Source organism: Brachyhypopomus gauderio, chromosome 1 (assembly GCF_052324685.1).
Source record: "Brachyhypopomus gauderio isolate BG-103 chromosome 1, BGAUD_0.2, whole genome shotgun sequence".
In the NCBI taxonomy this organism is placed as follows: Eukaryota; Metazoa; Chordata; class Actinopteri; order Gymnotiformes; family Hypopomidae; genus Brachyhypopomus; species Brachyhypopomus gauderio.
The window spans coordinates 47,631,693-47,656,696 of NC_135211.1; the positions used below are offsets into that span (position 1 = coordinate 47,631,693).

Consider the following 25,004-nt stretch of genomic DNA (forward strand, 5'->3'; position numbering starts at 1 on the left):
TTATCTACATTACACTGTATAAACACAGACACTCTCTCTAAGATAGTTAGCCCTCCCACACCCATTACTCTGACAGTTTTATCATGCTTCATTTCACAATTTATCTGGTCAGCCATTATAACGGAGTGTGTTGCTCCACTGTCTACCAAAAATTTAAGTTTTGTTTTTCAACCATTATTTCTACCTGTGGGAGTGCTGCTGGGTTTTTACTAATTAGCTGGACAAAAGAATAATCTAAATTTGGTACCTTCCTTTTGCTGTCTTCTTCCCTCAGTGGCCCGTCGCTGTCCTGCCTCCCCGCCGCCCGTCAGTCCTGGCCTCTTTCCTCAGTGGTCAGATGGCCATCTTTGGACTCTGGACAGTCTCTAGCAAAATGTCCTTGTTTGCCGCAATTGTAGCATGTGTCTTTGTCTTTGTTTCTCTGTCCACCACGTCCTCCATCTTCTCCGCCTCTGCCTCGGCCTCTTCCTCTGCTACTGATTTTGGCTGGTCTGGACCATAGTCAGCATAGCTTGCTGCTGTATGTCGCTCTGTTTCTGAGTTTTCTTCTTCTCCTTATTTATGAGCTGTGCCTCGTGGTGTTTAGAGTGATCTTCTATCACCGACAGAGGAGCTCTGTTGTCCAATGCAGTTGGCTCTGATGAGGTCGCTGATGTCTTTTCTCATGTTCTCCAGGAAAGTGTTTCTCAGATGGGCTTCCCACGAGCCGACGTCTGCCGGGCCGTTGGCACGTTGTGCTGGTGCTTCGATTCCGCAGTGGTCTGTATGGACTCTGGTCAGTCGAACGAGGAAGTCACTGATAGACTCTCCATCTTCTTGTTTGCAAACTGCTATCTTGTCTGTGTTGACGGAGACTGGATAGGCAGCTTCCACTCTTTCCACCAAATGTCTTATCATGTCTCTGTACGGTCCGTTCAGATCAGCTCCCTCTCCATCAGGGGCATCCCACTCAGGTAGGTGGAGACGGACATCACCTGGATTCCAGTCACGTTCGATCTTGTTGAACTGAGGTCCGAGTTTGACCACCAGTAAACGTTTCAGTTCTGATTGGGTCGGTCTACAGGACCGAACAAAAGCCACAAGTTATTCTCCAAAGCACCGTCCTCCTATGTCAGATGGTTTGCCCATACCCTCGCCTGCTTTCATGATGTCATCAGAAGTCCAGTGTCTGTGCACCATGATAACTCCGTCCGGGCCAGAGACTTCTACCATCGGGAACTGTGTGATCACTGGTTCGGGCGTGGTTATCATCATCTGGTGGGCTGCCTGATTGGCAACGGGCACCATCTCATACCATGATCCAGTGTGAGGGCCTGGTGCTGTCGTAAGGCCTCCTCCCTTCACCGCGGTTTGAAGCCTGGTGTGCTTACTGACAGGGGAGAGTACGGGGGCCGAGTCTTCTGACAGTTCACGTTGTTGTGCATTTTCTAAGGCAGCTCTGGCGTCAGCATATGGCGGTGGGTGTCTGTTGTGAGGCGGTTGTGGGAGTGGTGCAGCTGCAGCGGCTCCCTCTCCCCCAGGTGCTCCAGGTGGTGGGCGACGTCTCGTTGGGGCGGCATCGAGGTCAGGATCAGCTAAGGAGACACACTGGGACACCTTATTAGTATTTTCTCCAAGCCCTACCTGCCTAACCTTCTTTTGCATATTAGCTCTCTTTTGAGCCTCCTCTAACCAACACTTGCAACATATCTTCCTTATTGTCATCAAAATACGCATGACAGCATGCTTTCTTATTATCCTTTTTAGGTCTCTCTTGAACCCTCTGTATCAACTTTCCCAAATACACCACACTCAGTGAACCACTTGGCGCAAACCCACAATTTTCTATCCAGTATGGAACATGTTTGCAGCAGTCAGTACCATAAAGTCTATTAATCTGTTCAAAAATGCTATTGGGATGTTGGCTGACATCAAAGGCATATTTTTTACTGTTACTTAAACCCATCCTTTAAATGATCAAAATACAAATTGCTATTAAAAATACAAATTGCTATCAAAAACACTTATTTACTGCTTAACATATATTAGATCTCAATTTAGTTCCAACAATGGCCGTGAATAGGTCCCTCCTATAGCCTCGCACTGAATCGACCCGGGTCCTTATACGTTAATGTACGTCTACAATAACGGCCTTTTCTCTAGTTAGGCGTCTAAATAGGCCTATTCTCTTAATAGGCTCTTTATTACTCCCAGAGTAATATTCCTTTCCTATTTCAATGCAGGCAGGGACGCCTATTCCGTGGAAAACTACAAACAAGTTTTTTTTTATTCACTTACGATTGTGTGCCACCACCACGTTCTTTTTGTTCGTTGGATGAGGCGGGAGTCGTCAGCGAGGTCAGAACTTTCAGCTACACCCTGGCGGTACTTTCCCTTTAGCTTGTGGGGTTCCCGTCGTCCAGCTCAGTCCCAGACTGAGGAGCGTCCTCGGTGAGCTTCAGTTCATTCCTCCGCTACGATCCTCGCTCATCCTGCCGACAACGCCAAATTCTGTGGTGGAATTGATGGCACAGAATTCGAGGTCTTATAGTATATTAAGCAGTATTTATTTGATAGCAAGAGAGTTACAAAATATAAAAGTATAAAAGTATGATGTGAAGCTTACGCTTCATGCAGTAACTCTGAACTGTCTCTCTCAGTCCAGATTCTTATAGTCAAAGTGTGTGTGTAGAAAAAACTAAGGATGCCTGCTTCCCAGGAGCAGTTATCAGTTTCCCTAGGATTCAACCTTGGGTGCTTAGAAACAGATAAGCAATATTATCACTAACTCTGCTGCTGCACAGAAAACTTCAGTCTTACAGAAAAACATCTTCAATATGATTACAGTTAACTACTAAGCAGTACTTTCAACACAGATCATGCTATAGTGTCTGCATGGACATGATTAACATGAATCACACATGAATATAATCAATATTTCCTTCACAATAGATAAAAGTACCAGTTTGTGATGCCATTTTCTGATGTGTATGTGCAGGTTGTGTGAGGAGACTCTCCAGCAGCTGACTGTAGTGGTGTATGAAGCTCAGGAGGAGGAGCTTACTCACTGCTTCCTGCAGAAAGTGGGCGGAGACCTGACTTCCTGCACTCTGACCTGGGAAGTGATTCACTATTTCCTGCAGTATCAGAGCATTACTGTGAACTTTAGGAAGAGTGACATTAGACAGCAAAACCCCAGAGAACTTCTGCCTGTACTGGACAGACTTCAGATCAGACGGTGAGAGACAACAGTGATGTGTGGCTCAGATTTAAAGATCTTCACACAGTCGACACGTCCAATGAACAGTTAATGTGCTTTAGTTATACTGCACAACGTTAGATATGGGAATTGAAGTGTTTGTGTGGTGTGTACGTGTGTGTACGTGTGTGTACGTGTGTGTACGTGTGTGTACGTGTGTGTACGTGTGTGTGTGTGTGTGTGTGTGTGTGTGTGTGTGTGTATCATCCCCCCAGGCTGAGTCCCAGCTGTGTACTGTCCATCATCACAGAGATCTATCAGACTGGCTCTGCTCACTGTGTGTCCAGTCTGTTGAGTTCAACAGAGAACTGCATTACCCTGAACTGCAGAGAGCTGGACTCTGTTCACTGTGCTGCCCTGTGCTTCACCCTCCAGCACTGCACAGCAGTCTCTCTCAGCCTGCTGTTCACCTCCATACCAGAGGGGGAGCTGGAGAGCATCGTACCTCTGCTCAAACACGTCTCCCACCTCAGGTTTGGACTTTTATCATCAGACATTTAATAAAACAGAACTGTGTGTACGTGTGTTTTTCTAAGTTCTCAGTGTGGACATGAATGTCTTGAATGTCTTACTGTAATAGTCTCTCTTCTCTCAGTGTGGACATGAATGTCTTACTATAATAGTCTCTCTTCTCTCAGTGTGGACATGAATGTCTTGAATGTCTTACTGTAATAGTCTCTCTTCTCTCAGTGTGGACATGAATGTCTTACTGTAATAGTCTCTCTTCTCTCAGTGTGGACATGAATGTCTTGAATGTCATACTGTAATAGTCTCTCTTCTCTCAGTGTGGACATGAATGTCTTGAATGTCTTACTGTAATAGTCTCTCTTCTCTCAGTGTGGACATGAATGTCTTACTGTAATAGTCTCTCTTCTCTCAGTGTGGACATGAATGTCTTGAATGTCTTACTGTAATAGTTTCTCTTCTCTCAGTGTGGACATGAATGTCTTGAATGTCTTACTGTAATAGTCTCTCTTCTCTCAGTGTGGACATGAATGTCTTGAATGTCTTACTGTAATAGTCTCTCTTCTCTCAGTGTGGACAGGCTGCTGTTGCTGAGGCTGCTCCACTGCTGCAGTGTCTCTGAGCTCCAGCAGGGGGCAGCAGTAGTTTTGCTCTCTGCTCTGCAGCACAGGCTGGACTTCTCCTGCAGCTCTGCTCTGGACCTGAGAGAAGACTCACACACACACACACTGACTCTGAGCACTGAGGACTGCAGAGTCGTCTCCGTGGCCGTCCAGAGAGCTCACACACACACACAGCTCACTCTACACGACTGTGAGATAGAGGAGGCAGGAGTGGAGCAACTCTTCCCCATTATACACACAGTCACCCTGCAGTAAGACTCCCACTCACAACACACACACTAACCTTCCTGCAGAGGAGGAGGAGTTATATCATATTAATGTGTGAAAATAGCATTGATGATAGTAGTTATGTGAGTGTATTAATATTAATATAACTGTCCATGTTGGTAAATGTGGTGGTGTGTGTCCATGTTGGTGAATGTGGTGTGTGTGTGTGTGTGTGTGTGTGTGTGTGTGTGTGTGTGTGTGTGTGTGTGTCCATATTGGTGAATGTGGTGTGTGTGTGTGTGTGTCCATATTGGTGAATGTGGTGTGTGTGTGTGTGTGTGTGTGTGTGACCATATTGGTGAATGTGGTGTGTGTGTGTCCATGTTGGTGAATGTGGTGTGTGTGTGTGTGTGTGTGTGTGTGCGCGTGCGTGCGTGCGTGCGTGCGTGTCCAGGTGCAGTAAAGCCGTGCTGCTCCGGTTTCTGTCTCTGGTCCGTGTCGGGTCTGAGTTGGAGTGTGTGAGACGTGCTGTGTCTCTCTCCCGGGCCCTGGGTGGGGAGGTGGACCTCAGTCACACCCGGCTGGACCAGCAGGCCTGTGGGTCCCTGGCGCTGGTTCTGGAACATTCTGAAGGGCTGTCAAGACTGGACCTCAGCCACTGCCAGCTCACTGACCACTGCCTGCAGCTGCTGTGTCCACAGCTCCACAAAGCCCACGTCCTGGAGTGAGTGGAGAAGGGGGAGGGTGGAGAGAGTCTGGTGTTGAGGACACACTCTACACCCACATGGGTGTAACTAGTGGTTTTACAACACTACGCTGTTTCAAGGACACTGTTTGTAAACATAATGTTCTGGGTGTTCCATATGCTAATGACCACCTCTCTTTTTGGCTGCTTGAATGGGGGGCGGGATTATCATTGTATAGTGGTCTGTGAATTGAAACAATGATCACAGAGTGGGGAGTGATGTCACATTAAGCAGCAAATCTGTAATCTTGTAGAATCACACGTTCTCTGTAAAAACAAATATGACCAGAAACTTCATGTTTCAGCTTCTTACCTGATGCATAAAACATGTTGAACTTGAGAAATAACATCATGTACTTGAGAAATGAAGGAAAATGCAGCATTGAAATGTCTGACAATTAGTGTCTTGGGTCCACTGTCACAAATATATTTATTCATTCACTCTAAATCACAATGTAGTATTACAAGAATGTGTTGATTTACATTGTTGTGTTGGGATTCCTGTACAATGTGGTAATCATAATTCATCTAATTTCAGCCTCAGTCACAATGACATCACTGATGTGTCAGCAAAGAGGATCTATGATACTGTCTCCACCAACACCAATATTCACACTGTGAGGTAAGAGTGTGTGTGAGCGTGTGAGAGTGTGTGTGTGTGTGTGTGTGTGTGTGTGTGTGTGTGGGACACAACCTTCCACTACAGGTCTGTCACTAGTGAACAGGACAGTTTCTCCCCAATACCTGTTCATCCCCTAAACTCCCCTCATTTCACCAACTCCTGAGCAGAGACTCAGATTACAAGGAATTACAAACAGAAAACACAGCTAACCTCTCCAGCCGCGAGTTACAATTCACCCGATACTAGTTCACAACAGGCTAGAAAATAGCTAGCTAGCTCAAAGTAAATACCACTGTACTCCTGAGACTGACAGCAGCAACTCTAAAAGTTTCAGGCCGTTGAGTTAGAGAGAAAAAAAAACAAACATACAACAACCAAGCAGCCAAGTCAGTGAACATACACCAGACGTGGCTGTCATCACTAGCACTATAGCTTAACTCGACTTAAAGGAGCAACTGCTAGTCACACCCAAGATGTCTCGTCTGTGTCTGTCTGCCTACAGTTGGCTTTGTGGAGCAGAGACTCTCAGAGCTCCCGTCCTAATTAATGTCTAACTCGTATGAAGGACAACAAAGCAAGACATTTATTTGAGTTTTAAAATAATGTGTGTGTGTGTGTATCTACAGGCTCTTCAACAACAGAATTACAGACATACGTCTCTTCCTCTCAGACAAGCGCTTTGAGATCTGGTGATATTAATGTGTCGTGGGCTCTGCAGTGATGAGATGTACTAGACTAGATTTGCCTAGATTATAACTGTCCAAATTCAACAAATATGACTGTATGAGACCTGAATATGATGACTGTATGATACATGAATATGACTGTATGAGACCTGAATTCCTCATGGGGATCCTGTGAATTTCTGCTCAGGGCACCAAGGACTCAATAATCACTGCTGTATGTGTGTAATGAGTTGACCTGTTTCTGTTCATAACCCACAGAATGGTGGTCTGTCTTGTTGCTGTCTTCATTTAAGCAAACACTAGATTGTAGAAAGACTGCTGCTCTAGACCAATAAGAGTCAAGACTCCTAATGCCACTTTCTGTTTGTTCTGTAACATGCTTGAAGTTGTTGTATTGTAATGTGATCAGTGCCTTGTGATGTGTGAACTCTGCACTGTTACAGCAGAGTCTCCACATGTACTCTGCATTTAGTCTTCCAGACTTTTCTTAATACGTTAATGACAAATCCAGGAACCCAATGTGATCTGTGATCGGCCTTCAAACCCTTTTGTGAGTGACTTAAGAACTTTTAGAAATGTTTATTGTTATTTTATTAGTATTTGAATGTGTTCAAAATTTCAAAACACATAGTATTGCATTATTTCTCAAAGCACTTATTGTATTTCATGTGAGGGTTTTAAAGCAGGATAATGTGCAACAGGTGTTCAACACTAATGAGGGGCGTGTCAGTATGTGGGTGATTGAGAGCATGGGAGTGGTGGGGCAGTGAGGTGTCGTGGTGTGGGCGTCTCCCCTGTGCTCGGAGCCCAGCCTACCATGACAATTTGTCAACACATAATGCATTATTTCTCAAAACACTTGTATAATATTACATTATTGCCCTAAATAATATTGCATTATTTTTCAAAACACATATAGTATTGCATTATTTCTCAGAACACATATATTGCAGTAAGATATTTTTAGATGACTTTTTATTAAAACACGCTGCTTTTTTTCCTCTTTATTTTATTTCCCTGGGCAATGCTTCTGTTCTCTATGTGTTTTATTTTCTTGTATATGTTGTTGGTCTTGTGTAGAGAGGAGTGAGGTGATCTGTACAGAGTCTCGGCTAGTCTCTGGTCTCAGTAGTTAAATACATCAACATTATAAAATGCATTTAAAATATTTTGGTAACTGGTTTTGAATAAAGTTTTTTATCAACTTTAATCAGTGTCCCATCTTTTCTGTATAAATCACACTCAACCAAAAGCTGTATGAAACAGCGTGTATTTTTTAGGGGTGGGACGCGATTAAAAAAATTAATCGAATTAATCGGAAGCTTTGTAATTAATTAATCGAAATTAATCGCATTTTAATCGCATTTCAGTATTTAACATGAGAAATATTAATTTAAGTTTGAATGATGAATGAATCAATGAACATAATCATAAACTTCAACATCTTGTTTATTTTTCCACCAGTCTACTACACAGACCAATATATGTGTAGTGTGCAGAAAACAGTTCAGAACATTGGAAATTCTGATCAAAAATGTTGTTTAATTTTTGGGAGTTTTGCTCAGGATATTGGAAGAATTGAAGTAAATCAGAAGATGTTTTTTAATAGCATTTTAGCAATTTCTTTAATTTCCCAGGCTTCTGCCACAGGCATCTCCATAGTGCCTAGAAGTGGTCTTCTGCATGCTCAAAGCAAATGACTGGATCTTCATCATCTATAGATTCATCATCTATAATATGAGCTGTGACACCAAGATAATTCTTGTTGCTAACAGAGGTCCAGTGATCCCCAGTCAGAGCCACATTTGTGGCGCTCTTCACAATAACCTGTTTTACTTCCTATTCCTCATCATACAGCTGCTGGATTTTCTTCGACATTGTCTTTCTGGGGTGAGTTTCCCAAAACGTTCTTAGCGCCAAGTACTTCGTTACCTCATTCTTACGTACGAGGTTAAGAAGTACTTGGCGCTAAGAACGTTTTGGGAAACTCACCCCTGGACGGTAGTTCGTAACTTGCATCAGTTGACGCAATGTGCAGCGCTTCTTGTAAGCCTTTATCTTCGACCACAGAGAGCGAACAACACAAATAATGTGACGCGTCATGTATAAACGCGTGCGGAGTCGCGCGCTACGGCCACTTGCGAAAATTTAATCCAGTCTTAATGGTCCAATGAAGGTAATTTAAAAACCAGGACATTTCCTCACAGGATGTGAATTACGGACGTTTGGTCACCCTATCGTACTAGGAATACATTTAGCAGCTAAGTTATCATTACTGACCTGCGCGTTAAGCTGGGCGTACACTGTGCGATTTTTGGCCCATTTTCAGCCGATTTTTCACTCGTTTCGGCTCAATCGTGTGTCGTGCATCGTATAGTTTACACAGGTAAACGAGGAGCGATTCACACCTCAGACCAACTCCCGATCAGAAATCGCAGCGTCGCAAGAACATCAAACATGTTTGAAATTCAAATCGCTTCTCGTGAGAGTATCGCACTGTTGAAGCAGCTCCACGAGCCGACTCTCCCTGCGATTTAGTCGTACAGTTTGAGCTGGAGCTGAGTACACGATTTAAAATATCGTACAGTGTACGCCCAGCTTTAGCCGCAACATGTTTTGCGTTGAGGTGGTAACGAAGGGTGGAAGTGCTCCTGTGATAAGCGAACTCCTTCCTACATAAAGTGTAAATAACACTATTTTTGTTTGTAGCCTACTTCCATCTGGAAGTTTATATTTGAATTTCCCATCCACCAGCGTAGCCTCTTCAGTCATCTCCATCATGATCTTATTGTGCGTCCATATAATCTGTATGTCTGGAACTCGTGCACTGAGAAACATTCCACGGTGCAAAAGTGTCTCGTCCGTTAAATGCGTTAAAATGCGTTAATTTTTTTAGTGCGTTAATTTTCCTGTAATTAATTAATCGAAATTAACGCGTTAAAGTCCCACCACTAGTATTTTTCTAACTAAATAAGTATTCCTGTTATATTACAAATAAAGATCTTGAATGAAAATAAAATTGTGTGATTTTACATTAAAACATAAAATAGTAATAAATGTTTCTATATTGTTACAATGTTACTGTTTGTTGATTGTTTACTGTGTGCATGTTCTGTTGATGCAGCACCAGTGGCGGATCTAGCCAATTTGGGGCCCTAGGCAAAATATAAGCAAGGGGCCCTCATGCTTGAAAGGCTTGTCACGATACTAAGAATTACAACTTCGATACAATACTTAAAAAAATATTGAAATTCGATACCATTTTCGATACCAAAGTCAGATACTGTGCTAATTTCCGTTTTAAAGCCTTTTTAATTTTTTTATAAACAAACAAATGAATGTTGCTTTGTGTTTAAAAATGCTTGAAAGTGTAACTTCATTTCACAACAAATATCTGTCTGACTGATCAGTTCACTTATATGATATTAACAAATACGAGCCTCTTGTAATTCCAGGACGAAACATGAGAGAACGTGAAGACGTTAAGATTGGGCGTTTTGAAAATAAACAACCATTAAATAATGTGATTAAAAAAAGCGAATAATTTCGAGTATATGTATAAATATTTAACTTATCCCAACAAACATGAGATATCAGAAAGACGTTAAAATCATGTCTGTATCACGTCGGTCAGTCCAGACCCATTTTGCATGTCTGGTGGACGTTCAAAACTGGTTCAAAATCTGACAGTGTGACTAGGACCTTAACTTAACATGGACGTCTATGACGAGTTTTCTATCTGAACGTCTGACTAGGACCTTTATTGGATGTCAGTGGACGTGCAAAAACTGCAACTGAACGGCAGCAATAGACGTTCAAAAGACGTCACAAAAACTTTCATTCTGGCTTTTCAGTGGACGTCTTTTGAACGTCTGACGAAGTGTCTTTGCTCGTGCTGGGAAATATTGAAATGGACCTTGAAAGTGACATACAAGTGTTTGAATTCCACAAGGTGTATGAACCCTGCAAACATGACTTTGTTCATCGCGCTGAAGCGCGGCGCACGCGAGGTCGTGCACCTCTCGAATTTTGTAACTTTGTTCATTGCGCTGAGGCGCGGCACGCGCAAAGTCATGTTTGCAGGGTTCATACACCTTTATAAGGTGGATGTAACATGCAAGAACTAGGAGAAGGACACAGATGCTGCTGAGAGTCAGATTTATTGGTAGGAGTTTCCTCCCGTCTCCTAACCTGATCGGCTCGAATCGCTCTTGAATGGCGAGGCATTTCATTTACATTAACACTCGGAGCTTCAGACAACGAAATACTGCGAATGCAATGGTAAAACTCCTTGAGTGAACAATAGTACACAGACTAGTTACCCAACACCTCTCAGACACGACAAGGAATACAAAAATATGAACGAGTTATTACACAAACAGTAAACAAACAAACGCATTCAAAAAGGACAATACAATAAACCGGACTAATGCAAAACAGACCTGGCGAAATCAACTAACTTCACTAACGAACCATCAGGAAACAATAACGCGTTGACTCAATACAGAGTACAAAACCAAACATAGGATGATCTGCGAAACAACTCGAAACAAATCTAATCGAAAGGACCAAACGCTGAACATACAATGATCAAAGTTAAACACCAAGGGCAGATCCGATAACAAACACGGGGAACAGAACATACAACTCTCGCAACAATGAATACCAGAAATTGACTTACAAGGAAAGACTGGGCACACGGGAATATAAACCAAACACATCAAGGAGTTAAACATAAACAGCTGATCAAGACTAACAATGGGCGGCGAGATCAAGGGGCGTGACAGGAGAACGCTACGGAGATTCAACTAAAAAACATAACAGGGAAACACGAAGATCTCACATAGGTTGGGGCGGAGTAGACGTTACAGTGGAATTCAAGCGCTTGTACCAATATTTCCGAGCACGTTAAACTTAAGTTAAATATTTATACATATACTCGAAATGATCCGAAATATTGCGCTTTTTACCACATTATTTAATGGTTGTTTATTTTCAAAACGCCCAATCTTAACGTCTTCACGTTCTCTCATGTTTCGGAATTACAAGAGGCTCGTATTTGTTAACGTAATGCAAGTGAACTGTTCAGTCAGACAGATATTTGTTGTGAAACGAAGTAGTTACAATTTCAAGCATTTTAACTTTAGCCTACATTCCAGCACCTTCAAACCTGAAACACAAAACAGCATTAAAATTCGTCAGGTAAGTGTTCATTCCCCTTTTGTTGAGGGGTGTCTCTTTTATACTACCACATATAGTTTCGGACAACACTGCAAAGCGGAAAGTATAAACGCCTCCACCGCTCGCAGAGGTTCACGCGAGGTGGCCGGTGTAGTGCCGAATTCAGCACCCCCGCCGTGAAATGCATCCCCTTCTCGTGAACGCGCACAATACGGTCTGCTTTCGAAAACGGATACAATCCGCTTCGATATCGCTAAAATAGCGAGAGAAAAGTATCTTACTTTTCAGTTAACGTTGATGGAAATCACTCATTTACAGAAAAGAGCTCAATGTAGTTTTATACTATGATTACACGATAAATCATGCATAATGTACAAAAACGATGGTTTCAGCGATGTGATTACCAAAAGGTAGTGACTTTAAAATGATTTTACAAAACGTTGGCATATTAAAGAGTTTACGAAGTAATGTTTTCATTGATTGATAGCATCAACAACAGCTGCAATGAAGGCATGGATGGGGCAGTCATGGCCTGGCGGTTAGGGAACTGGACTTGTGACCGGAGGGTCGTGGGTTCGATTCCCAGACAGGCCATGACTGAGGTGCCCTTGAGCAAGGCACCTAACCCCAACTGCTCCCCGGGCGCCGGGCTAGGGCTGCCCACCGCTCTGGGCACGTGTGATCCACAGCCCCCTAGTAATCACTAGTGTGTGTGTGTGTTCTGACTGCACAGATGGGTTAAAAGCGGAGGACAAATTTCGATTGGGGTGTAAAAATCACAATTGACAAAAATATGGCACATTTCATTTCATTTCATTTCATTTCAGTTATGTCCTGTGTTCGACACATACTGTGTTGTATGTGAGTGCTGTGCTTGTTTCAGTCTGTTAGAAAAACCATGTACTGACGACGAGGCCTGACAGCAGTGCATCCTGTTATATTTAATACTGAGATATAATTATAAAATTAGTATTCTGTATTTTCTAACTGACTTGCATATACATTTTATATTAAAGTTATGGTGTTGCATCTGTAAAGCTGGTTGGTTGTGTCTATATGGCTACAATGATTTTGAGCTAGAATCAACAACATTCAAACAAAAAGTGAGAGCTATAAGGGGGTGCTTTTTACAACAGGCCACCTGCCGTAAAATGCACCCCTCCCCTAATATTGGCTACACTGGTGCTACATGCATGAAACTCATAGAATCAACATGATTTGGTCTCAACTGTGTAACTCTAAAGTGAATTTGACCTACCATCAACAGAGGCTGAATTATAAGGGGGTGCATTTTACGGCAGGCTACCTGCCGAGAAACGCACCCCCTCCTAATATAGGCTACACTGGTCCTACATTAATGAAACTCATAGAATCAACATGAAATGGTCTCAACTGTGTGACTCTAAAGTGAATTTGACCTACCATCAACAGAGACCGAGTTACAAGGGGGTGCATTTTACGGCAGGCCACCTGCCGGAAAATGCACCCCCTCTAATTTAGGCTACATTGGTCCTACATTAATGAGACTCATACAATCAACATGATTTGGTCTCAACTATATCATTATAAAGTGATTTTGACCTACCATCATCAGAGACTGAGTTATAAGGGGGTGCATTTTACGGCAGGCCACCTGCCGGAAAATGCACCCCCCTCTAATTTAGGCTACAATGGTCCTACATTAATGAGACTCATAGAATCAACATGAAATGGTCTCATCCATGTAATTTTAAAGTGAATTTGACCTACCATCAACAGAGACCGAGTTATAAGGGGGTGCATTTTCCAGCAGGCAGTATTTGAAGCATACCTTTACTGAATAGCCAGTTTGTATAAGGAGAATGATTGCTGCTGCCAAATCTTTTTCCTTTTAATTTGACTTGCAGAACTTAAGTACATAACTATTATCAGCTTAACTGAAAAGACTCGATGAGCACTTATATTTGAGTTTAAAATATGGTAACTCTTACCGTCAGCATCCAGTGCTGGTGCTCATTGACAACACCCACAATAATTTTGTAATCCTTGGGGTCTATCTGTAAATGAGACCAAAGGTAGTGAATGCTGTATTTGGATATGAGATATTTACATTTGTTAACCAATGCAAAACACACCTTAATTCTGGAAAACTTCTTCATCCAGACTGCAGTCATTGCATATGTGTCGATCATTGCTGCACGACTGGTATTGTGGCTGTTATAATTCTTCACCAGCACCGCTAGGTAAGCGTTTATAACCTATGAAATATCATATTTTTACAGAATAATAAGTAAAAATGCATTTTAACAGTATATACGTGCAGGTGTGACTGCCATATCCATTCACATTTGCAAGGGTTAGTCCTGCTGATGCTGGACAACCCCACTCCACCCTTTCTACTATTGAAGAGAGCACCATAGGACCATCTCAGGACTAATAATAACCACACATGTTGGAGTAAGGTCATTAAGTGCACATTTACACATTATATCTTAAATTCTCTATCTAAAAGCTACTTTACAGCAGGGCCGGTGCCACGGGGGGCGAAAGGGGTCGTCGCCCCCTCAGGCGAGGTGTCCTGCCCCCTCAACGTAAATAATAAGACCCATTTATTTTACAACAATCGCTGCACAGCGCCCCCTCGCCCGCTCAACAATCGTCACACGCCGCCACCCCCCCCGCTCAACAACTTAAATTCGCCACCCCGAAATTTTCTGACGCCCCCCACTGTATATGTCCTGGCGCTGGCACTGCTTTACAGAGTACACCAGGGAAGTGATTAATCCACATAGATTTGTCTATATCTGTTCACATATAAAAATTTGAAGAATTACCTCACTCTCGATTTCCTGGTCTGGACGGAGTCTTGCAATGTCCCAGTAAAACATTTTATATGGGCCAATCTTTGATAGTATTACATGGGCATTTTTTCCTGCCCATGCCTCATACACATCTGCAACAATTTTATATTTGTACATTACATTATTGTAATTTTTGTTTAGTTATAACTAACATAAACTCTGCAAAATAGTACCATTAAAAATATCATAGCTTATTAAGACATCATTAATACCTAATTCACTTAGAGAAATAAATGCATCATTTAAATTATGTTAGTTGTTCTCAGCTTTAAACTGCAGACTAATGACAGTTGTTGCGATGATGTTAATCTCTAACAGGAGAAACTTCAAAAACTTACTTATTCAATTTGCGATTCTGGCACTGTGACACCAGTGGGCAAAGGTGGTGAGGTCACGGTAGCTGATGTATCTGGTGAGGTCACAGCAGCTGATGGAACTGGTGAGGTCACGGCGGCTGATGTATCTGGTGAGGTCACGGTGGCTGATGGAACTGGTGAGGTCACGGTGGCTGAGGGAACTGGTGAGGTCACGGCGGCTGATGTATCTGGTGAGGTCACATCAGCTGATGGAACTGGTGAGGTCACGGTGGCTGATGGAACTGGTGAGGTCACATCAGCTGATGGATCCGGAAGCCTGTGTGGAATTCGTGGCATCTCCTCTTTGGCAGGTTTTAGGTGGTCTATATTTACTTTGAGGAAGACAGCACCATTTTTCCCCAAAAGATCAGCAGATTTTCCTTGGATTCCCGTAATTTCAAAAGGTCCAAGGAAGTTTGGGTCTAGCTTTCCTCCTTTCCTCTGCTGTTTCCTAATATTCTGCCTCCATACCTTGTCACCAACACTAAAATTAGTCTTGGGGCCACTTGACTTTAGTTTTTTTTTAGTCATGTCCTGGACTTTCTCCATATTCGCGACTGCCAGGCTTCGGAGCTCATCCATCCGTTTGATGTCCTCTGAGACATCAGGTGGCCTGCCGTAAAATGCACCCCCTTGTAACTCAGTCTCTGTTGTTGGTAGGTCAAATTCACTTTAAAATGATATAGTTGAGACCAAATCATGTTGATTGTATGAGTCTCATTAATGTAGGACCAATGTAGCCTAAATTAGAGGGGGTGCATTTTCCGGCAGGTAGCCTGCCGGAAAATGCACCCCCTTATAACTCGGTCTCTGTTGATGGTAGGTCAAATTCACTTTAAAATTACATGGATGAGACCATTTCATGTTGATTCTATGAGTCTCATTAATGTAGGACCATTGTAGCCTAAATTAGAGGGGGGTGCATTTTCCGGCAGGTGGCCTGCCGTAAAATGCACCCCCTTATAACTCAGTCTCTGATGATGGTAGGTCAAAATCACTTTATAATGATATAGTTGAGAGCAAATCATGTTGATTGTATGAGTCTCATTAATGTAGGACCAATGTAGCCTTAATTAGAGGGGTGTCACGTATGGCTACGCCCCCTCTCCTAGCTGTCACTCCGGGTTCCCTTGTGTCTGTGTCCCGTGCCTGTTTATCCCGCCCTGCTCGTTTTCTCCGTGATTCCTCGGTTGCTACCACGCCCCGTGTCATTGTTATCACCTGTTCCTTGTTTCAGTTCTATGTATTTAAGTCCCGTCATTCCCCCAGTCGAGTCATCCGTGGTTTTGTTCTATCAGTCGGTTTGTGCTTTCACGTTCGTTGTTTTTCAAGCCCTGTATTTCCCGTCATCTGTTTGTTCCTGCCTGGTCCGTGAGTCTTCCCTGTTCTCGTCTCGTCATGCCTGTTTCTTGTTCTTGTTCGGACTGCTTGCACGTTATGACCCCTGCCTGTTCTATCGACTCTGGTTTTGGTATTCCCTGTATTAAATCTCGCTCATCTCTGCATTTGTGTCCGTCTCCTCGCTCCGTGGCGCGAGCCACGTTACATAACCACGGATCATACCAGGACACAGCGAGAGAGCGAGACTCCGGTGAGTTTAGTCACTGTAACGAGTTGTTGGCTGCTTCCGTGCAGTTTAACTCTCATGTGTTACAGCGCGAACGAGCCGGAGACAGGAATACCCCTGGCGCTGTGGGAACACGGAAGTCTCGTCGCTCTCAGAAGAAAGCGCAGTCAGTTTCGGTTTTGGCTGGCTTTCGCGACGAGACTCCTATTGAGCGCTGGGAGTCTGCCCCGCTTGGCGAACACCACAGGCGTGAGCAACCTGTAGTGCAAGCAGCGGGCAGACGGAATGAGCGCACAGATGAGCGTTGGCTTAACCCTCGGTTTGCTCTCGGTGACCACTGCGAGCTCCCGACGCCTCGGAGGAGGCGGAGCCGTCACAGAGAGAGCAACCGAGAGGCTTCTGTGTCTGTGTGTTCTTCCAGGCTCAACCCGGACCCCGTGGAAGAAGACCTCCCTCCGCTGATCCCGGAAGCCGCTCCCCAAAGGCCCCCAAGAATTTTTTGGGGGGGAGTACTAGCCACTCACCCCAGGAGTGGCCGGCTCGGAACCCGGAGGACGTCAGCGCGGCGGACACGCCCCCCGATGACGTCAGTATGGCGGACACGCCCCCCGATGACGTCAGTATGGCGGACACGCCCCCCGAGGACGTCAGTATGGCGGACACGCCCCCCGAGGACGTCGGTGCGGCGACTCCGCCCCCCGAGGACGTCGGTGCGGCGACTCCGCCCCCCGAGGACGTCGGTGCGGCGACTCCGCCCCCCGAGGACGTCGGTGCGGCGACTCCGCCCCCCGAGGACGTCGGCTTGGCGTACACGCCCCCCGAGGACGTCGGCTTGGCGTACACGCCCCCCGAGGACGTCGGCTTGGCGGCTCCGCCCCCCGAGGACGTCGGCTTGGCGTACACGCCCCCCGAGGACGTCGGCTTGGCGTACACGCCCCCCGAGGACGTCGGCTTGGCGTACACGCCCCCCGAGGACGTCGGCTTGGTGGCTCCGCCCCCCGAGGACGTCGGCTTGGCGTACACGCCCCCCAAGGACGTCGGCTTGGCGTACACGCCCCCCGAGGACGTCGGCTTGGTGGCTCCGCCCCCCGAGTGCATCTCCTCACCTCCGGTTCCTGTCCCCGCGACCCTGGAGAGGTCGTCCACGCCGGTTCCTGTCCCCGCTGCCCGTCGGCAGTCCACGCCGGTTCCTGTCCCTGCGACCCAGGAGAGGTCGTCCACGCCGGTTCCTGTCCCCGCAACCCTGGAGAGGTCGTCCACGCCGGTTCCTGTCCCCGCGACCCTGGAGAGGTCGTCCACGCCGGTTCCTGTCCCCGCGACCCTGGAGGGGTCGTCCACGCCGGTTCCTGTCCCCGCTGCCCGTCGGCAGTCCACGCCGGTTCCTGTCCCTGCGACCCAGGAGAGGTCGTCCACGCCGGTTCCTGTCCCTGCGACCCAGGAGAGGTCGTCCACGCCGGTTCCTGTCCCCGCTGCCCGTCGGCAGTCCACGCCGGTTCCTGTCCCTGCGACCCAGGAGAGGTCGTCCACGCCGGTTCCTGTCCCTGCGACCCAGGAGAGGTCGTCCACGCCGGCTCCTGTTCCCGCTGCCCGCCAGCGGACCCTGCCTGTTCCCGCTGCCCGCCAGCGGACCCTGCCTGTTCCCGCTGCCCGCCAGCGGACCCTGCCTGTTCTCGCTGCCCGCCAGCGGACCCTGCCTGTTCCCGCTGCCCGCCAGCGGACCCTGCCTGTTCCCGCTGCCCGCCGCCCGGCCGCGCCTGTGCCCGCTGCCCGCCGCCCGGCCGCGCCTGTGCCCGCTGCCCGCCGCCCGGCCGCGCCTGTGCCCGCTGCCCGCCGCCCGGCCGCTCCTGTCCCCCAAGAGACTGTGCTGCCCCCTGTTGGGCATGGACTCCATGTACTGTCTGCTCCGCCCTGTGTTCCTGCTCCTGTGCCCGGGTTCCCCATGTTCCCCAGTCCTGTCCCTGGTTTTGTTTTGGTTCCTGTCCCTGTGGTTGTGTCTGTCAAGGTCTGTGTTCCTGTTCCCGTGTCTGTTTCTGGTGGTGTCGTCTCTGTCCCTGTCCCTGTGTCGGTTCCCCAAGTCATCACCCACCTTGTTCCTGTCCCAGTCTCAGTTGTCCACACTGTGTTTGCCTCCGTGTGTGCCTCTGCCCTGTCCCCTGGCCCCACTCCCGTGTCTGTTCCCGGTCCTGTCCTGTCTGGCCCTGCTCCTGTACCTCGCCCTGGCCCTGTCCAGTCTCCCTGTATCCCATGTCATGCCGTGTCCCTGTCCGACTCTAGGCCAGTCTCCGCGTCTCCTGTCTTTGTCCCTGCCATGCCCCAGGTCCCGTGTCCTGTCCCTCTGGTCCGTCCCGTGTCTGCTGTCCCTGTCCCTTGCCATGGACCGTGGTTCCCTGTCCGGTCCTAGTCTGTTTCCCTGTCCTGTCTGCCCTTGCGTGCCCCGGTGTGGCACGCTTTGAGGGGGGGTACTGTCACGTATGGCTACGCCCCCTCTCCTAGCTGTCACTCCGGGTTCCCTTGTGTCTGTGTCCCGTGCCTGTTTATCCCGCCCTGCTCGTTGTCTCCGTGATTCCTCGGTTGCTACCACGCCCCGTGTCATTGTTATCACCTGTTCCTTGTTTCAGTTCTATGTATTTAAGTCCCGTCATTCCCCCAGTCGAGTCATCCGTGGTTTTGTTCTATCAGTCGGTTTGTGCTTTCACGTTCGTTGTTTTTCAAGCCCTGTATTTCCCGTCATCTGTTTGTTCCTGCCTGGTCCGTGAGTCTTCCCTGTTCTCGTCTCGTCATGCCTGTTTCTTGTTCTTGTTCGGACTGCTTGCACGTTATGACCCCTGCCTGTTCTATCGACTCTGGTTTTGGTATTCCCTGTATTAAATCTCGCTCATCTCTGCATTTGTGTCCGTCTCCTCGCTCCGTGGCGCGAGCCACGTTACAAGGGGGTGCATTTTCCGGCAGGTAGCCTGCCGGAAAATGCACCCCCTTATAACTCGGTCTCTGTTGATGGTAGGTCAAATTCACTTTAAAATTACATGGATGAGACCATTTCATGTTGATTCTATGAGTCTCATTAATGTAGGACCATTGTAGCCTAAATTAGAGGGGGGTGCATTTTACGGCAGGTGGCCTGCCATAAAATGCACCCCCTTGTAACTCAGTCTCTGTTGTTGGTAGGTCAAATTCACTTTAAAATGATATAGTTGAGACCAAATCATGTTGATTGTATGAGTCTCATTAATGTAGGACCAATGTAGCCTAAATTAGAGGGGGTGCATTTTCCGGGAGGTAGCCTGCCGGAAAATGCACCCCCTTATAACTCGGTCTCTGTTGATGGTAGGTCAAATTCACTTTAAAATTACATGGATGAGACCATTTCATGTTGATTCTATGAGTCTCATTAATGTAGGACCATTGTAGCCTAAATTAGAGGGGGGTGCATTTTCCGGCAGGTGGCCTGCCGTAAAACGCACCCCCTTATAACTCAGTCTCTGATGATGGTAGGTCAAAATCACTTTATAATGATATAGTTGAGACCAAATCATGTTGATTGTATGAGTCTCATTAATGTAGGACCAATGTAGCCTAAATTAGAGGGGGTGCATTTTCCGGCAGGTAGCCTGCCGGAAAATGCACCCCCTTATAACTCGGTCTCTGTTGATGGTAGGTCAAATTCACTTTAAAATTACATGGATGAGACCATTTCATGTTGATTCTATGAGTCTCATTAATGTAGGACCATTGTAGCCTAAATTAGAGGGGGGTGCATTTTACGGCAGGTGGCCTGCCGTAAAATGCACCCCCTTGTAACTCAGTCTCTGTTGTTGGTAGGTCAAATTCACTTTAAAATGATATAGTTGAGACCAAATCATGTTGATTGTATGAGTCTCATTAATGTAGGACCAATGTAGCCTAAATTAGAGGGGGTGCATTTTCCGGCAGGTGGCCTGCCGTAAAATGCACCCCCTTGTAACTCGGTCTCTGTTGATGGTAGGTCAAATTCACTTTAAAATGATATAGTTGAGACCAAATCATGTTGATTGTATGAGTCTCATTAATGTAGGACCACTGTAGCCTAAATTACAGGGGGGGTGCATTTTCCGGCAGGTGGCCTGCCGTAAAATGCACCCCCTTGTAACTCGGTCTCTGTTGATGGTAGGTCAAATTCACTTTAGAGTCACACAGTTGAGACCATTTCATGTTGATTCTATGAGTTTCATTAATGTAGGACCAGTGTAGCCTATATTAGGAGGGGGTGCGTTTCTCGGCAGGTAGCCTGCCGTAAAATGCACCCCCTTATAACTCAGCCTCTGTTGATGGTAGGTCAAATTCACTTTAGAGTTACACAGTTGAGACCAAATCATGTTGATTCTATGAGTTTCATGCATGTAGCACCAGTGTAGCCAATATTAGGGGAGGGGTGCATTTTACGGCAGGTAGCCTGCCGTAAAAAGCACCCCCTTATAGCTCTCACTTTTTGTTTGAATGTTGTTGATTCTAGCTCAAAATCATTGTAGCCATATAGACACAACCAACCAGCTTTACAGATGCAACACCATAACTTTAATATAAAATGTATATGCAAGTCAGTTAGAAAATACAGAATACTAATTTTATAATTATATCTCAGTATTAAATATAACAGGATGCACTGCTGTCAGGCCTCTTCGTCAGTACATGGTTTTTCTAACAGACTGAAACAAGCACAGCACTCACATACAACACAGTATGTGTCGAACACAGGACATAACTATCCATGCCTTCATTGCAGCTGTTGTTGATGCTATCAATCAATGAAAACATTACTTCGTAAACTCTTTAATATGCCAACGTTTTGTAAAATCATTTTAAAGTCACTACCTTTTGGTAATCACATCGCTGAAACCATCGTTTTTGTACATTATGCATGATTTATCGTGTAATCATAGTATAAAACTACATTGAGCTCTTTTCTGTAAATGAGTGATTTCCATCCAATAACCATCCCAATACCCTTGCTTTAAACTGAGATTAAAGAATGGCAATAAACCAATAGTGCACTGCAACTAACAATGGTCTCAAGTCTTCAGCATTTGCAAAAATGATATGTTTATTATTCAGAGCCATGTTTTAATGAAACAAGTACATGTGAAATCAAATAATATATCCACTGCCAGGGATACAAAATGTTACGCTTAACAGAACTAGAATACAAAATGGATACAAGTCTATGAAATCTACCATTTACATTTAAACAGGACTGATAAAAAGATTTTGTGTGTGGCCAGGAATAACACTTTGTGTGTGAGTGAGAGACAGGCATCGCAGAGCTCTTATCTCACTACAATATATGTGTGTGTGTGTGTGTGTGTGTGTGTGTGTGTGTGTGTGTGTGTGTGTGTGTGTGTGTGTGTGAGTGAGAGACAGGCATCGCAGTGGTTGAGTGAGTGAGTGGCAAAGCTGAATATGTATATGTGTGTGTGTGTGTGTGTGAGCGAGACAGAAAGCATTTGTAAACACAAAGTCCTACTGTTGTCTTCTTCTCAAAAGCCTCAATACACTGTGTTTCATCATTTGTCTTGTCTTCTCACTACGACAAAAATCAACACCAGGTGAATCATGGAGCATTATAAATAAATATCCAAGTCAATGTTTTTTTACAATTACCTTCTCTTTGTCCCTCTCTTTATTTTCACTGTCTGTATCCCTGTTATTCTCATCTGTGACCCTGTTTTTCCTTCCCCATTATAAGGTTTCATTCTCTCCTTTTGCCTGTCTTACTAGTCTGTTCTTCTTGTTATTGTCTTTGCCAAGTTTCTATTGTTTTTGAACTTTCAGAATTTTGAACTTTTAAAACTTTCTTTTCAAGTCTCATTCTCTCTCATTTGAAGTTGAATCATCTGACATCAGCTATGTATAGCTGAGAGGCCTTGTATACATTCTACAGTCTGACCCTGCGAGCTTTGGCTTCTGCAAATCTTGTGATCACTGAGTCCATGTCCAGTGTTTTTGTGTACAATTGAACAATGCTCAGAGTCTGTCAACTTTCCTGGCCAATGTGCAAGGTCAGGCTATTATTAAATTGTCTCCACTGCTCCTGGTACACCGAAAAAACATTACATTATTGATGCTAAACCGATATAATGTGCAGCCCAAAGAATTTATGTTTATTTGATTTGTTGTATGTATTTGTTTTTGCTTAGTGCATACAGTAATGTTTGTGCATGTTTTAAAAAGGCCTTACAATAAACATGGTCTTTTAAGTTTATAGTTTTCACTAAAGCAAATGTAGCTTTTGTGTATGGGGAAAAATAAGAAATGTTATTGTCCTTGGTTTAGTAAGTTTTCTGCTTGTGACTAATCAGTGTAGGACTCACCACCAAATAATCTTCATCTTCCTCTGCTTCAGCTTCCATAGACACCTCTTCATTTTGCTCAACAGCGGAGCCTGAACATGTCGCAGGTTCAGGAGGTGTAAAAAAGGAGGTCAATTTTGGCAGTGCATCTGCGATTCTTTTGCTCTCTGCCCGTTTCTTTCATTTAGCAGAACCACTTTCATAACTCCGCTTCATGTTCACTGTGACAGCTTTCACTCTAGTCGCGTACAGTTCGCACTGTTTTGGTTTGAAGTCACGTCGTGTCGCACATTGCTACGTCATCATATTATGGACTAGTTCAATGCAAGCAACGGAGGGGGGTATGTGTGTATGGACAATTAGTATTTAGACATTAATTCGGTATTCTACTGATATTTCTGTTTTTTTTATAGAAATATGTTTTTCTTTACTTTACATAAGTAACAAATTAACATTGTTTTTTGTGTATTTACTGTAGCTGGGATGGTCAGATTTGGGGGCCCCTATGGAGGACAGATTTGGTCGGGACCCTAGGCAAATGCCTAGGTTTGCCTAATTAAAGAACCGCCTCTGTGCAGCGCTTATGTTTGATGTGATCTCTCTCTTGATTTCAAGTGTTGAACAAAGATGGGAAGTTTTGAATTCAGGGTTGGGACCATTTATATTTAGTGTCCTGAATGATGGAAAATTAGGTGATTATATAAATATCTGACATATCAGTTCATGTCTTATCAGAGAGTGTGTGAGGCATGGGTGGATTAAAACTATTTGATCAGGATATGACTGTCACGGTACAGCCCCCGACCCCTCCCCTTTGGGCGTGTGTTTGTCATCTATGTCTAGACGTCTGCGTCTGTGGATCTTCGTGGGTGTGGAAGTGTCTGAATGTGTTCATCAGTCTCACCTGTGGCTCGTCTCGTTATCACTTGGGGCTCATATGGTTTTGTCTACTTAATGTGCGTTCGCACAGTGTCCCGTGCTCGTCTTTGTTGGAATCATACTTCACATTAGATGTGCGCTGTCTGCGCTATTTTGTATGTTTAATGACATTTGCGCCGAAGACAGGACTCCATGCCTCATTCTTATCCCGCACCCCAGCGTCACAATGACCCCAAACCCTTAAAGGTCATGACACATACCTGCTATTGAAATCAGGATTATAAACACACATGCTTGCTATGTAGTTTCATCACACTAGTTATACAGCTGAGGAGTCTAGTAAAAAGTGAAATGTATGCATACAAATGAAATATTTCTAAAATGTGCATAGAAACACACTCATGAGATTACAGTGTCATGACTAGATCATGTTTAATCACTGACTACGCTTGTATGTTTGATTACTGTATCTCCGAGTTGCTTAAACACATTTCCTGAATTTCCTCTCCCTTTCTCAACAGTAAACACAAAACCCAAAATATAAGATACATTTACAAAACCTCTGACCTGTCCTGAAAAATCAGTCAGTTAGCTCAAACCCAATTTATTTTGCTCAAATCACAGGCTTCATATGTCACACAAAATCAGCTAATGCATAAATGCTACACAGCAGTTATTACACACTACATAAACACTGCAAAACTCTGTTTAGCATAGCATAGCATTTTTCATGTATTTTGCATTATGCTTAATGATGTATCAATATGTATATTAGAAAACCAACAAAGAAGTACAGCATATGAACTTCAAAATTTTTATTCATTTATTAACATTTGCATATTCAGTACACAATGTCATTAATTTTGCAGTCAGCACTGTGCCTCTGAGCTGCGTCAGGACACACACACACACACAGAACTTCATTACACCACAGGCAATATTCTCCCTCGCTAGGCAACAGAAGTAGAATCCTGTTTAATGGTGAATCCAGCATTGACAAGAATCCACTTGTATGACATCACATGCTGCATTCCACTGAGATTGTCCTGGTTATTGGGCATACGTTCACAAACCTTTGGTCACAAACCATCCTGAGAAGAGTTCTTTTGGGTTTAGGAAGGGGGAGTAGGGTTAGAGGCACATACCTATGAAATGGTGGTTACTGTATTGATAAACCATTCATGTTGACTTTTGACAACAGTGAAAGACGGCCTTGTCCCAAACGATGGTGTACACAGGGTCTTCTCTGAGCTCAGGATCTCCATACTCAAG

The 25,004-nt window shown here is 44.9% G+C and overlaps 1 protein-coding gene and 1 long non-coding RNA gene across 21 annotated transcripts in view; one reads left to right on the forward strand and one right to left on the reverse strand.

The window, feature by feature from the left end:
* Positions 1–7,796, forward strand: part of LOC143522869 (uncharacterized) — a 34,631-nt gene extending 26,835 nt beyond the window's left edge. For all 19 annotated transcript variants that reach the window (XM_077016791.1, XM_077016800.1, XM_077016825.1 and 16 more), the window contains 6 exons: positions 2,978–3,217; positions 3,454–3,711; positions 4,275–4,577; positions 4,988–5,257; positions 5,817–5,900; positions 6,527–7,796. In XM_077016791.1, coding sequence (XP_076872906.1) covers positions 2,978–3,217; positions 3,454–3,711; positions 4,275–4,577; positions 4,988–5,257; positions 5,817–5,900; positions 6,527–6,593 — 1,222 coding nt within the window. In that variant the 3' untranslated portion in view covers positions 6,594–7,796. The remainder of the gene's footprint in view (positions 1–2,977; positions 3,218–3,453; positions 3,712–4,274; positions 4,578–4,987; positions 5,258–5,816; positions 5,901–6,526) is intronic.
* Positions 7,797–13,734: 5,938 nt separating this feature from the next.
* LOC143527701 (uncharacterized) lies at positions 13,735–15,560 on the reverse strand. Of its 2 annotated transcripts, XR_013134246.1 has the most exons (4): positions 14,946–15,560; positions 14,581–14,699; positions 13,882–14,004; positions 13,735–13,803 (listed from the first exon to the last, which is right to left on the reverse strand). It is a non-coding gene; the product is annotated as an uncharacterized LOC143527701 (long non-coding RNA). The 2 variants fall into 2 exon arrangements; XR_013134240.1 differs by lacking the exon at positions 14,946–15,560 and having other exon boundaries at positions 14,581–14,711.
* Between the last annotated feature and the right edge of the window lie 9,444 nt (positions 15,561–25,004).